This window comes from Asterias rubens, chromosome 13, assembly GCF_902459465.1.
Source record: "Asterias rubens chromosome 13, eAstRub1.3, whole genome shotgun sequence".
Taxonomy (NCBI): Eukaryota; Metazoa; Echinodermata; class Asteroidea; order Forcipulatida; family Asteriidae; genus Asterias; species Asterias rubens.
The window spans coordinates 10,862,829-10,876,718 of NC_047074.1; the positions used below are offsets into that span (position 1 = coordinate 10,862,829).

A 13,890-nucleotide genomic window follows, 5' to 3' on the forward strand; every position below is an offset into this window, starting at 1 on the left:
AGATCAGATGTACATGTTCATTTTTTACTTTGTTAATTTTTTTTATGTTTATTACGTTTTTAAAATAATCTTGAAAACACTCTATTAATAGCAAAAACTGGAGTGCCTAGTTTGTGAGACCAATAAGGGAATTTTTTTTTAACCATTTAATGAAAGTCAACCCGTATTTAGAAAAAAAACAAAGACATCTGAAGTGCAAAAAGAATAAAATTGAACTTGTTAATAAGCGGATGAATTAGTTACATTTGAATCTTGTATATTGTGATCCATCACTTTGCCAGAAGTTTGATTTAGAAACTAACACGAAAACAAGATGTTGAAGAACATAAAGATTCCACAATTCTGTTTCTATAAGGTCTTTTGAAATAAGTTTGTGCCTAAATGCAAGTCTGTAGAGAACACAACAAAAAATTAACATAATACGAATTGAGAAATTACTTTGGGAAAATATTCAAGAGTCCAGTTTTGATTCAATTGGCCCACTGGTCTCAACCTTTGATTTATGCGCCGAAAGTGAAACTTTTAAAAAGCATTCTATGTACAGAACTGACAATAGAGATCTCACTATCAAGTGATTTTAATCTCCATCAGGCCCATTATGTGTGGGGGGGGGGGGGGGCAGAAGCAGCGGACTCAGACCATACAGTTCTCTGTTTTGACTCCCCTGCTTTAGTATTTAAACAAACACTACAGCAAGAGCGATTGAATACATGTATCTTCCTAAAACCAGATCAGTTCTTGTAAAAAATGGTAATGACAAACTCACACCTAAACGTGGGAGTAGATTAAAGCACTGTTATTCTTCATAAAATCTGTACAAATCGTGAAAATAAAAAGGGGGCGATGACTCGTGGGAAAACTCTAGTATGAACATGCAGGAGGAGAACAAAAAAGAGAACCTGGGGGACACCATGAGATTTGATAAAAAAAATAACAACAGAGTAATGATGACCACCCACAAAACAGTAACTGACTATTTCTATCTTTGGAAAGGATCCTGTCATTGGCTGGTTGTGGAAGAAATAGACAGAAACCCCAAAGAGTGGCCAATAGGAGAATAGCTGTCATCCAATGCAGTTAGACATCTGACTATTTCTATCTTTGAAAGGGATCTTGTCATTGGCTAGTTGTGGAAGAAATGGACAGAAACCCAAAAGACTGGCCAATAGGAGAATAGATGTCATCCAATGCAGTTAGACATGCATTAGATTTCTTGTTACTGAGGGTATAGAAAAGATATCACAACACACATCCTAGTGTTAACCAAGACTGGTTTCAAAGCTATGTCACTCTGTTACAGAAAATTATTGCAAAACAGCGCAAAAGAAGATTCCATACACACTTTTCATTATTAAACTAACAGACTAACAGACTAACCACTGTTAAAAAAAACAGGACGTCAAAAAAACCCATCGTACAATATTTTTCCCACTACTTTGAAACACTGCACTCCTCTAAAACATAATCAGAGACATGCGTCTTAAGCCCGGTTCATACTTCCTGGGAATGCTTCGTGCGAAGCGAATTTCTTTGCGTCACAATTAGAAAAACAGCGCGTACTGATTATTACGACATCAAGTTTCACTTCACATTCGCAAGAAATATGAACCAAGCTTTTGTCGGGCCTTAGTCACTGATGAAATTCATACATGCTGATTTTGATTAGGTGAATCCAAACAAGAAATTAAAGTGTTGGGACGCTGTTTTCTATAAAGTGGCTGAATTTCATATGTGAATATTTCTTATGACAATTGTTACTGTTTAACACCATATACACATACCATTTGTGATAAGCGTAAACCAACACTGCTTTTGATCAGAAGAAGTTACTAACCACACATACTAATAGTGTCCAATACATATTACACACATACCATTTATGGCTGTGTTTCCTACTTTATTTTGAATAGTAAAAAAAATATTCAGCAAGATTTTCTGCTAATGAGCTCTATTAGAATGCTAGGTGGCAGCAGACTTACTAGGTCAACTTCCATTGTTCACATTGATCTGAGGCTGCGCACAATTCTGAGAACAACGTATTTACCTGGTAAGTCTGCTGCCACCTATCCTTTTGGGCCCTATTATGTTACTAACCATTATGCTAATTCTTTTTAATTATGCATATGAGCTGTTTAAGTGGCACATGAATTTTAAAATGCAACACAGATGCACCAAACTGCACTGCATACAAAATGAAAACTTCTCAAAATACTCGAGACCTTTTGTTGGCAGTGTCTAACAACCCCAGAAAATTAAGTCAGAACAAAGTTGAGTATTTCCGTTGGTTGCCTGTAAATTGCCTCATGTGACTTGGCCCAAACTGTGACATAATGGGTGCGTTCGATTAGCTACCCTGTGTCGACTCCGCAGTGCTCACTTGGGTGAGCCCCTGACAAGAGCTAATCAAACGATCAAACTCGCCCTCTCGTGGTGACGGCATGCACCTCAAGTTACCCCCAAGTGACCCACTCCACACGCAGGGCACTGGGGCTGGCCCGGCTGAGCCCCTGGAATGACTTCGAAGCTATTCGAACGTACTGGGGGCAGACCAGGGTCAACCCAGGAAAGCTAACCAAACACACCCAATATGTCACACCAGGTCATTTTTGAAACTAAAGGTCATTTTTGAATCTAAACTTCAATTTTGAGCAAAAATTCTGAGCAAAAATTAGATCAGTAAACTTGGTACTGACTTTCAACGATATTCTTTAAAAACAGCCTTAAATTTGACATTTTGACTGTCTAAATATTCCTCTTTGGAATGTAAAGACCCATAGGCGTCATTGTTTCAAATATCAGAAAATTATCTGAAAAGTCAGTAATGAAGTTTTCTCAGAATGAGGTCATCAGATATTTTAAGATGGGAGGATAATGAATGCGATGGCATTTTACACCCTTTTATTGTGAGGATAGAGACTTGTAATCTGTTCTCCATTCACATACGTAGCTATTGGAGTTTACCACAAAATAGAACTTAAACATTTCCCTTTTTTAAACTGTCAGCAAAATTTAGATGACTCTGTTATGTGGTGAAGCTTGAAAAACTCTTATCCACTGCATTTGGTTTTCCACACAGACAATCACACCATGCCTGGCAAACTCTGGAGATCTTATGTGCATGTTGATCACATGCAGCATTACCCTCGGCAGATAAAATGGCGCCCCAATCTTCGCCACTTTTCAAACGGGTAGAAGTCAACCGATATATGCATTTGACAGTTACTCAAACAGTAGGGCACAATAACTGCTTTGGCATTTTTAGTCCAAAATGCTGCACACATTTGGTGTTAGGGAAGTGTGTTTTAAGTGATCAAATTAGTAAATGTGCAGTTTGTGATAGTTAAACCTCATGTGAGTTAGATTTGAATGCCATTTGGTGTCCTTTGTTCGGTAACCCAGTGAATGCCAAATTTAAACTCCCCAAACCTCAAACGTCGTTGCTACTCGTACATTGCGTGGTTCAGGGCAAGCTTTTATTATCTTCCAAAAGAGCACTTTGCCGGGTATTTTAATGATATTTTTTTAACGTTTGTTTGTTGTTTCTGATGTACAAGTAAATTAATCGAAAAGCTTACTATCCCTACCCATGTGACTGGATATAGTCTGAGGAATTTAAACTGAGCATTCACTTATGACTGAAGAAGGCAGTGTACCAGACACCATTCAAATTTAACTGGCCAATGGCACGGTGGCATGCAGTCACTCACTACAACAGCCTGTTGCAATAAATGTTCCACTTTGGTGGACATGGGAAACCTTTGGAAGGTCCTTTTCAAAGTTCTACTCAGTAGTTTACGTGCTCAGACCTACCCCCCGCGCAATACTGAGCATAGACCTTTTTGCAAATTCTTGGGCGCGCGCGTAAAGCTTGGAATTAGGTGCATTGTGGTCTAGCTGGTATCCAAATTTGATCCATATCTATCCCACAATGCACCTCATTCAACAGTCTGCGCTTGCGCAATGGTATTTGCGAAAAAGTCTATGTGCGCGTACGCTTACAGCTGCAAAAAAGGACCATTATTTATGTCTGCTGCCGCCGACATCTCAAAAGTCTCCCATTGACTACCGGGTTTGGTGACCGTTCTTCAAAGTTGGTCGATACTCGCCCCTAAATGGTCTACTGATATGAAGATGATGATTTTTTGAATCCTTATAGCATTTAACCTGTTCCATGATGCAAACACATTGTGGCCAATCAACCTCTATCATGTCGAGAAAAACCATGCTCACTCTGTAAGGACCCCTGGCAGGCAGAAAACACCGATCCCAAAAAACACACATGAGCAGTCGTCTTGCTAGAGTGTGATACAGCCATGACATGCAACACTAAAGGCCTCAAAGAGGACGATTATCTAAATGTAGTTCTAATAAACTCTACACCATGTGTGTTGGATTCAATGTACTAAGTCACCATGTGTTGATATGGAGTGAGAGTCATAACAGTGCGTGTGATGCCCAACTGATACCTGGACATTTCTGAATCAGGTTCGAGGGCACAGATTTTATAAAAGGAGTACAGTACATGTACATTCTCTGCCCAGAAAGACTCGTTTAAAAAATGCCACGAAACGGTCAAAAATGTGCTATTGCCACTGCCATTCAGTCCCAATAAAGTTTTTTTTTTTTTTTTTTTTTTTTTTCATTTTTTAAAAATCGCTTTGAACCTCTAGACATGTTATCAAAGGTGTGCACATCCCACTTATACAGTAAAGCCAATAGCAAGTAGCAAGTTAGATTTTAATATTGTCTGGAATAATGACTTGCTTAGTCACTGCTTAAACCTGAAACCCTCAGACTTTAGAGACAGTCACTTTGTCGCATGATTTGGGGCAAGCTTTTGGGAGTCACATAAGAGACGGTGATCACCAACACACAATTTTGTATGAATGAGTATGCCACAATGGTACCAGGCGTGGATTTCACAAAGGTAGTCCTAACTTAGGACTAGTCCTAGGCAATGCTAAGAGATAGGACTGGAGGACTGGTCCTAAGTTAGGACCAGTAACTCATCCTAACTTAGGACTGGTCCTATCTCTTAGCATTGCCTAGGACTAGTCCTAAGTTAGGACTACCTTTGTGAAATCCACCCCCAGGGTTTGCTCATCTGGAGGTTGTTATTCAACAGCTTGCCCGAGTCCCAAGTCATGTGACATAGCAACTGTATCTATAGTCCAAGGAATTCAAACTTCAAGCTTAACCTTGTGACTTAAAAAAGCCAAGGTACCAGACACTATTCAAATCTAACTTGCAAATGGCTTATTGATCTCAAGTGTGCAAGAAATACTGTGATGAAAATGTATAAACCTGCGACTCTGGCTGTGACTTCCTGTCCACCATTGTGAAGCCATAAGCTATGCCCAATGTACTGTATCAAGCCATAGCCAAAAGCCACAACCATGGTTTCACCCCCTGAAGTAGTCCCCGCTTTCACAAATACCATTTCTGAAATCACTAAAACACTATGACATTATGACCTGGGAATTTGTGGGAGTGATGAAAATGAAAACTTAGGGGTAAAAAAAACAAAAAACAAAAACAAAAACCTGACAGTACTCTTTGTCATTTTTGGGATGGGTGTATTTCTGCAGTCAGTACGGGGGGACCTAAATGCAACACACCGGGCAAAACTGGAGAGGGCCGATTAAGAACTCATTACTTACTGCAAACTGCCAACACTTAGACCCTGTCCTAAAGAATCCCGGCTGCAGAAATGTTATAATAGAAAGTACATGTTAAAACTTGTGACTTTTAACTCAAGATAAGTAGGATTTGAAACTTTGCATGGTGGAAATACGATATAGAAAGGTTTGCGGTAACACCATGTAATGACTATCTCTAATGAGTTGGGGTGGTTCTGAAAAAAACCGTTGGTTTCAACTCGACGTTTCGATCAGTAGGCTCTGATCGTCTTCTGGGCGATCAGTATGCTCTGATCATCTTCTGGAGAAAGCTTCCTCCAGAAGACAATCAGAGCATACTGATCGAAACTCAAGATAGTAGGAAATATTAACTGCTCCTACATCTGACTGTTACCCTTCAGCACACCTTTCAACCTACAATGATTAAAGGGTTTTCATACCATTTGTAGATCAAGTTTTTGACTATGACATGAATCCCCACTCACTATGAATGAAGAATGTACCATGCAACATAATTTACCTGTTGAAGGTTCAGCTTCAATAGTCGTCTTGTTTTGAGAAAATCCAAAAGCAATATTACCCAGGAGTGTCGCATAAATCCGTTGCACATGTACGCGCTGAAATTATTTTTTGCGTCATTGTTTTACTCGTTTCTAAAAAAAATACAGCACCTCAGCAAGTAATATTTTAAGGGAAGCTTTTGACAATCAATATCTTTAAACCGTACAAATTTAATGTGAATCTTTGGAAGTTTTTTTGTTTTGTGTTGTACAAAAAGTAACCAAACCATTTAAGTTGTTTACTGGTAAACAAATTTGTGTGCTTACTACAATGTATACTAGAGAAACCTGTAAGGACATTATGTTTCATAAACGCTTAAGAAAAATTGACAGCATATTATAGTGGCTGTACGGAGTACCTCAGGCAACCTTCTCCTCTGTACTCTTGTACACACCTCCTTGGGCAACACATCAATAAGGGCAATGGACCCTTCCCATGAAATATGCTAATCACATTCACGCATGCGTACATACCCTGTTGGTTGGCAAACGCCATAGAGTTGTGCACTAAGCAGACGCGCAATCGCATCTATGTCACGCATCCATTCGCCATGTACAAAACAGCACGATGTTCCCTCATTTTGCCAACCAAAACGTTAGTGCGCACGCGCTATGTGCAATTTACATATTTCATGAGAAGGGTCTATTCTAGAGATACTCACTCAGCACAGTCCACTGACCACAGGTATCAGAAATAAAGTTGCTTCTTTTCAAAAACATTTTATAACTTGACATGGTGAACACTTTTTCATTATTAAAGGAACACGTTGCCTTGGATCGGTCGAGTTGGTCTTTGAAAACCGTTCTGTAACCGTTTGTCTTAAAATCTGTATGGTTAGAAAGATGTTGTAAAAGTAGAATACAATGATCTACACAAATATGCATCGAAATTGCGTGGTTTTCGTTTTACCTCGTGGACAATCACGGTCGGCCATTTATGGGAGTCAAAAATTTGACTCCCATAAATGGCCGACCGTGTTAGTCCGCGACGTAAAATGAAAACCGTCCAATTTTGAGCGATACTTGTGTGGATCATTATATTCTACTTTTAAAACATCTTTCTAACCATATACATTTCATAACAAACGGTTTCAAACGCTTTTCATAAACCAACTCGTCCGATCCAAGGCAACGTGTTCCTTTAAACAAATTTCAACAATTTAAATGAGTTCCTACCACCCAGGCACAAAATTATTGAGAAACAAGAATTTGTGTTCCTCCATGGACAGTACAATTTGAGTAACTGTAGAATGACCGGGTTATAAAAATCAGTTTTCTTTATTTATTTGTACCTAAATCACGACTTGTACACAAGATCACCTTATGCTACTAGTGAGATGTGTTAGTGACAACTTCATATCCAAACAAACTAATCTTCAGTTTGGGAATGTTTAAACCTTTTCCCACCACCCCTGTGACTTCAAATGGGATGGTCATTACTTTTCCTTCAGGTTAAAACCTATTGCAGTATGGGTCGCGCTATTCTACTCACAGGGGGTGGGGACTCAAGAAAAATCTATGAGAGAAACCCAATGTCTGAATAAAAAAATAAAAAAAAATAAAAAAAATAGGAATCTGAATAGGAATCTTATTGTGTCGAGCAAAAGCATATTCTCAGAAGTATAATACCTCCTTAATACTTTCACAGAAAATTCGCATCCACAGAGTTTGCAAACACAATAAAAACAACGTGATCGGCCAAAAAAAGTTTTGTGCAACGTTTTTTTGAAAGAACAAAAACCAAAGAGAAAAAGAAGCCAAATTAAAATAGAGCTTTAGTGCCGATGACGTCACAGTTTGTTTACCACTTAGCAGAAGAAACAAGAATTTTGTTGGTCTCTGTTCTTGTCAGAATTGCATGACACAGTTACAGCACTTTTAAAAAGGGTTTTGATAATTTTTTGGCCATGACATGAATCCCTACTCACTGTGAATGAAGATGTATGCAACATAATTTACCTGGCAAAGTTTCAGCTGTATTAGTCTTCAAGTTTTTTTTTGAAAAAAAAAGTGAAAATCATTGAACAATGTTTTCAGGAGAGTCTCACACGTAAATCAGTGCTAAAATAATTTTTGTCTCACTGAACCAAAAATTATTTTTTGTGAAATTGTTTCACTCATTTCTCAAAAACTACAGCACCTCAGCAAATATCATTTTAAGGGAAGCTTTCTACCATCATAATCTTGTTGCGGCCAAGAAATACCCAAAACCCTTTAAGCCATGCAGTAAACAAACCTTTACGTCATCAAAAAAAGGGTCTATTAAAATAAAATAAAAGTTATAACTGAATTAAAATACTTGCCATTTCTATACATCTACTTCACCACATACCAAGTTAAACCAAGTGGTTAGTGTGGACTAACAACAGTTGTTGAGAGTGGACTGTTTTTGAGAACTTGTAGTGATTTCGCAAACTTACTGTTTCTTCCTCGGTTGAGACTTTCTCTTCAAGGTCGGAGGTCGTGACTGGCATCCAAGGTGGGTCAATGACTGCGAGATGGGACAGCCCAATGGTGGGTGACGGCACAGTGAAGTCGATGCTAGGCGGTGGAACCTAAGAGGAGAAATATCCTTTTATTTTTCATATAGTATTTTGGTTTGATAACCAGTTTGAAGACCTTTCTACTGCAACATCATAGCTCAAGTTTTTGCCAACCGAGGTTGGAACTATGGAAAGCCAAAGATGCAAATGTTACACAAATATTCAAAACTTGAGTTGAATTCATTGGAAAAAAAATAACCAATCATTGGAGGTATTTTGATTAACTGAAAGTTTGCAGAAACTAGTGAAGTTTGTTAAAATATATGTCAACATGAGTGTTTTACTAACATTTTGTTGTCCATGCCAACCAGCGCAGTTTTTTTATCAACAATGTAAGGCCGATGATATAACACTCTAAAAAAAAAACGCCCTCATTGAGGCCGAAGGAGGCAAAAGATTGGTGGTACTCACCCTAAAGATCATAGAAGCTTTTTCTTCCATGCGTGGCCAGACTTGATGCCTGAACCTCCAGAGAACGGCGAACCGCTGAGTGGCATCTACTCGCTGGCCGGGCTCCTGGTGGTGCATCTCACTAGCAATGAGTTTACTGACGACCTCCGGGATCTTGACGGCACAGATGAGGACCATGGCAGCTAGTGGAAGGTTGGAGAAATTTGTTAACATGTTTTTGTCTTTTCAGAACTGAGAAGTCTCACAAGTTCTGAAAATCTACTCCACGTTAGTAGAATATAAAGCAATTAGACAGTTCTCTAAAGAACAAAATCTACCTCGCAAGTAGATACACACATTTTTGGAGGGGGTTGGGAGGGCCACGACGGTTTTTATGTCATGAGCCATAACTGTTCTGATGACCTTGATGATGTTGACAGCACAGATGAGGTCCATTGGAGCTAGTGGAAGGTTGTGCGACATTTACAATTAATAGTTGATAATGGTTCTCACAGATTGTGCTGTGCAAGTTTCACATTCAAACAATAGATAGAGCACCTGCAGCCGATTTCACGAAACTTTACGCAACTGCGTAAGTCCACTTGTGCAACATTTATGGCGCAACTTACGCCATAAATGTTGCGCAAGTGGACTTACGCAGTTGCGTAAAGTTTTGTGAAATCGGCTGCAGGGGTGGATTTTACAAAAATAGTCCTTACTTAGGACCAGTCCTGGAACTCTTTAGGAGTTATTAAAAACCTAAGGCTAGTTTTCTAAACTAGTCTTAACTCTTCGTGAAAACCACCCCACTTCCCCATCTTGTGCCTTCGGCTTTCTGTAATCTTTTATAATCTTTGATGAACCAAACAAAATTATGTAGTTCTTTCATATTTAGAGCGAGAGGTTACCTGCAGATCCAGCCAGCTGCTGACTGCTGTCCAGGAGTAACTCCCAAGCAAGCGTCAGGATGTCCGCGAAGAGATCTTCAGTCAGGATTGGAGCTGCCTTGCTGAGAAGAGACAGGGGGCTGTGCCACAGGTACATAGCCTAGGTTGGGGGAATGAATGTACATGTAATCAAAATATAATCAGCTTTTGTAAAACTAGAAACTACACCTGGTAGGAACAAAGTAATAATATAGATAAATTTGACGTAACACCATGTTGTTTGATTAGTGATGGATTAGCCCTTGCTCGTCAGCCCTTGCTCGTCAGCCCTTGCCCGTTAGCTTTTACCCGTCAGCCCTCGTGGTCGGTCCATACCAATCAGCCCTTACCGACAGCCCTTACCAGTAACTCCTGACCGGTCAGTTCTTACCGGTCATTTCTTACCGTCATTTCTTACCGGTCAGTTCTTACCGGTCAGCCCATACCGGTCAGCCCTTACCAGTAACTCCCGACAGGTCAGTTCTTACCGGTCAGTTCTTACCGGTCAGTTCTTACCGGTCAGTTCTTACCGGTCAGTTCTTACCGGTCAGTTCTTACCGGTCAGTTCTTACCGGTCAGTTCTTACCGGTCAGTTCTTACCAGTCAGTTCTTACCGGTCATTTCTTACCGGTCAGTTCTTAACAGTCAGCCCTTACCGGTCAGTTCTTACCAGTCAGCCCTTACCGGTCAGCCCTTACAGGTCAGCCTTTACCACTCAGCCTCTACCACTCAGCCCTTACAAGTCAGCCCTTACCGGTCAAGCCCTTACTGGTCAGCCCTTACCAATCAGCCCTCACCGGTCAGTCCTTCTCGGTCAGCCCTTACCGGTCAGTACGAAAAGGTCAGCCCTTACTGGTCAGTCCTTCCAGGTCAGCCCTTACCTGTGACTTGAGATACTTCAGTTGAGGAGAATCTTCCTTCCTAGGCCATTCTAGATCTACAGGGAAAGATCCACTGGTCAGGGCTACAGCAGAGTTAGTGCGGCTGGTGGAAGTGTTGGCCTGGTGACGGAAGACGCTGACCTGCCGGTCCAAGGTAGACGAGGTGCTCTCTCGCCTTAGCTCACGGAAGCTGCGTAGCGTAGAGTGGCCCTGTCCCGACTCCTGAAGTTTATAAGAGTAAAAACGAATCATTTAATTATTCTCGTTATTAATGTTAACCCTCCTACTGTCTGACCATTCGATAATTTTCAATGTAGTTTTAATCTATAGTTAAACTATGCCAGTCTGCACTATAGAACTCTGTGGTGAATGAATCTAGCTGACCAATCAAAGTCATCCACTATGGTTGTGGAGGATCTTACGCAAGCCTGCAGAATGATATAATCTGCTGAATGCACTCACGCCATACACCGGGCATCCTCATTGGTCTATTTTGTTAAGACATCTACCAATAGAATGCAGTGATACTGATTTCAAATCCCACCCGATTAGTGGATTTTTTCCTAGGTAACTCGGGAGTACTGCACACATCTTTATCTTAGATGCAATTAACAAAACCCTCCTACCTTGCGTTTGCCTTTGCCATCGACCCTCCTCATCCGATCATCCGAGTCATCATCCTTTGGTCTGAGGAGACTTTCCTCACCGTTGATGTACCTTACTGCCTTCATCAGACGATAACAGTTACGCTTCTGACGCTCAAAGCAGTTTGGGTGGCAGCATCGCTGGTGATTGCAGATGAAGTTGGTTTTGCTTGCTATCTCGACAACGATCTAATGTATATAAACACAAATGGAGATATTAATTTATTTTCATTTGCATGTATGGCATAACTCAACCGACAGGGCTTGAATGTGAATCCAAAAGACGACAGGGCTGCTCTAAAAAAAATTCAGAATGATTTTTGCCAAAACCAGAAATGAAATGAGAAAAAAAGTATATCTAGTTTCTACTACTTTAATTACAATAAACTGTATGATGTGATCAATGGTTTGTGGGCTGCCACACCGCACAAATTCAAGCTGGTAGCTTCGATACTATAGAGAAACAGGGCGTTACAACCCCAGCAGCCAGTATGATCCCACTACTCGGCCAGAATCAAACAAGATCACTGTTGATCTTCCCCCTTATCTTGAGGTTAAATTTGACAGGAATCAAACAATTTTACTTTCCCTTACCGGAATCCAAGGCATATTCTTGCTGAGATCAATCTCATCCAGTCCCACGGTGTCCGGGGTTGAAGCCATTTCAGGAACATGCTCTGGTTCCTGAGGGCTGACCTGCTCGCTGAAGACGCTACTCGTCTCCCCGGTGGAATCCTCATCCACAGAGACCGAACTGATCTTACGGCTCTTGATGCTACCTGAACGACCGAGCACTACAAGGAGGTCAAGAAGGTTGCAGGGATTAGTTTAGCATCTTAAGAATCAACGTTCACAAAGAGGAGAGATGAGGTTCAGGGAAAAGGTTCAGAGAGGCAGCGACAGGACAGGACCAAGATTCTATCAAATCGCTTTAAGCAGGAAACACTGCTTTTAAAACAATGTTAAAGAACGTTTCAGGGATTAGTGTTGCGTCTTAAGAATGAATGTCCAAGGAAGGGGAGAGGTTGAGGAAGATGGGAACAGATTCAGAGATGCAGTGGCAGGAACAAGATTCAATCAAACTGCATTTAGCAGGAAACACTGCTTTTAAAACAAAGCGGCACAGGGTTTAGGAATTAGTGGAGTCTGTGTTGTAGGAAGGCGTTTCGTTCATCCATTGGGCATTGGGATACATGAGAGGAGATTAAGTACAAAAAGGGCAACAGGCCTCAATTTCATAAAGCTGCTAAGCACAAAAATAATTGCTTAGCACAAAAAACAAATCTTGCTTAGAAGAAATGGGTTACCAGCCTAAACAGTGTAATCTTCACGATTCCCAGCTACTTTTTGCTAAGGAAAAACAATTGCTAGGCAAAATTTGTTCTGCTTAACAGTTTCATGAAATTAGGCCCAGGGCCGAAACAACGATTAGGGTTAAGAGATGCTTGATGGAGGGTCGGTGGTTGATGTTGGGGGGTCAAACGCAGCAATTAGTAAGTTAGTAAGTCAACACATCTGGGCCCAATTTCATAAAGCTGATAAGCAGAGAATGCTGCTAGGCAAACTTCTTTGCTAAGCAAACTTCTTTGCTAAGCAAAATAGTGAGAGGAGCACCAGCAACAACAATGTAAACTTATAATATTTTTGCTGGTGACCTGTTTCGGTTAAGCAATACTATTCTGTGCGTAGCAAGTTTTTGTGCTTACAGCCTTTATGAAATTTTGCCCTGATCATTCTACATGCTGCTTACCAAATAATTTTGCGCTTAAATTGGCTTATTTATAGAATCCTGTGCTCTACAGAACATGGTAAGCGCAGAATTCCATGGTAAGTAGTGCCGTGAAGTAGGGCTCTAAAGTGTATCTTTTGAATAATGCAGTTAGTTGCTAGTAAAAATTGCCTCCACTATGACTAGACGCTCAGCATTTGACCAGTAACTGTGATGTACATGTACATGTAGCTCTTGAATTGACCATATACGACCATGCTCCAATGCATGGTTCGACATAGTCAATCTCCCTTTGCTCCATGGTTTTTTGGTTAATAGTCCAGCCGGTCTAGTCAAGTCTAGTCGTCACTCGAACTTGCTCATTGGTGTAAGCCATTGTTTTATTCTGTCACACAATGCAATTCCAGGCAACCACCACCATGAAATAACATCAACTTTTCCATTTTCTCATAATCAGGCATGATATGTAGGCCCTTTGAAAAAAGTAGGAAAGCTTTTTTTTTAGCACAAGGGCTGAAAATGTAAATTTGTAGTGGAACAATGCAAAGAGCACCACAGCCAAAGTACATGTACATGGC

The 13,890-nt window shown here is 40.4% G+C and overlaps 1 protein-coding gene across 6 annotated transcripts in view; it reads right to left on the minus strand.

The window, feature by feature from the left end:
* Positions 1-13,890, minus strand: part of LOC117298266 (protein unc-80 homolog) — a 123,862-nt gene that overhangs the window by 54,207 nt on the left and 55,765 nt on the right. For 5 of the 6 annotated variants that reach the window (XM_033781413.1, XM_033781416.1, XM_033781412.1 and 2 more), the window contains exons 17-23: positions 12,178-12,377; positions 11,566-11,772; positions 10,940-11,161; positions 10,041-10,179; positions 9,154-9,335; positions 8,620-8,754; positions 5,661-5,702 (exon numbers count right to left, since the gene is read on the minus strand). In XM_033781413.1, the coding sequence (XP_033637304.1) occupies positions 5,661-5,702; positions 8,620-8,754; positions 9,154-9,335; positions 10,041-10,179; positions 10,940-11,161; positions 11,566-11,772; positions 12,178-12,377 (1,127 nt within the window). The remainder of the gene's footprint in view (positions 1-5,660; positions 5,703-8,619; positions 8,755-9,153; positions 9,336-10,040; positions 10,180-10,939; positions 11,162-11,565; positions 11,773-12,177; positions 12,378-13,890) is intronic. The other variant, XM_033781415.1, reaches the window with a different exon arrangement.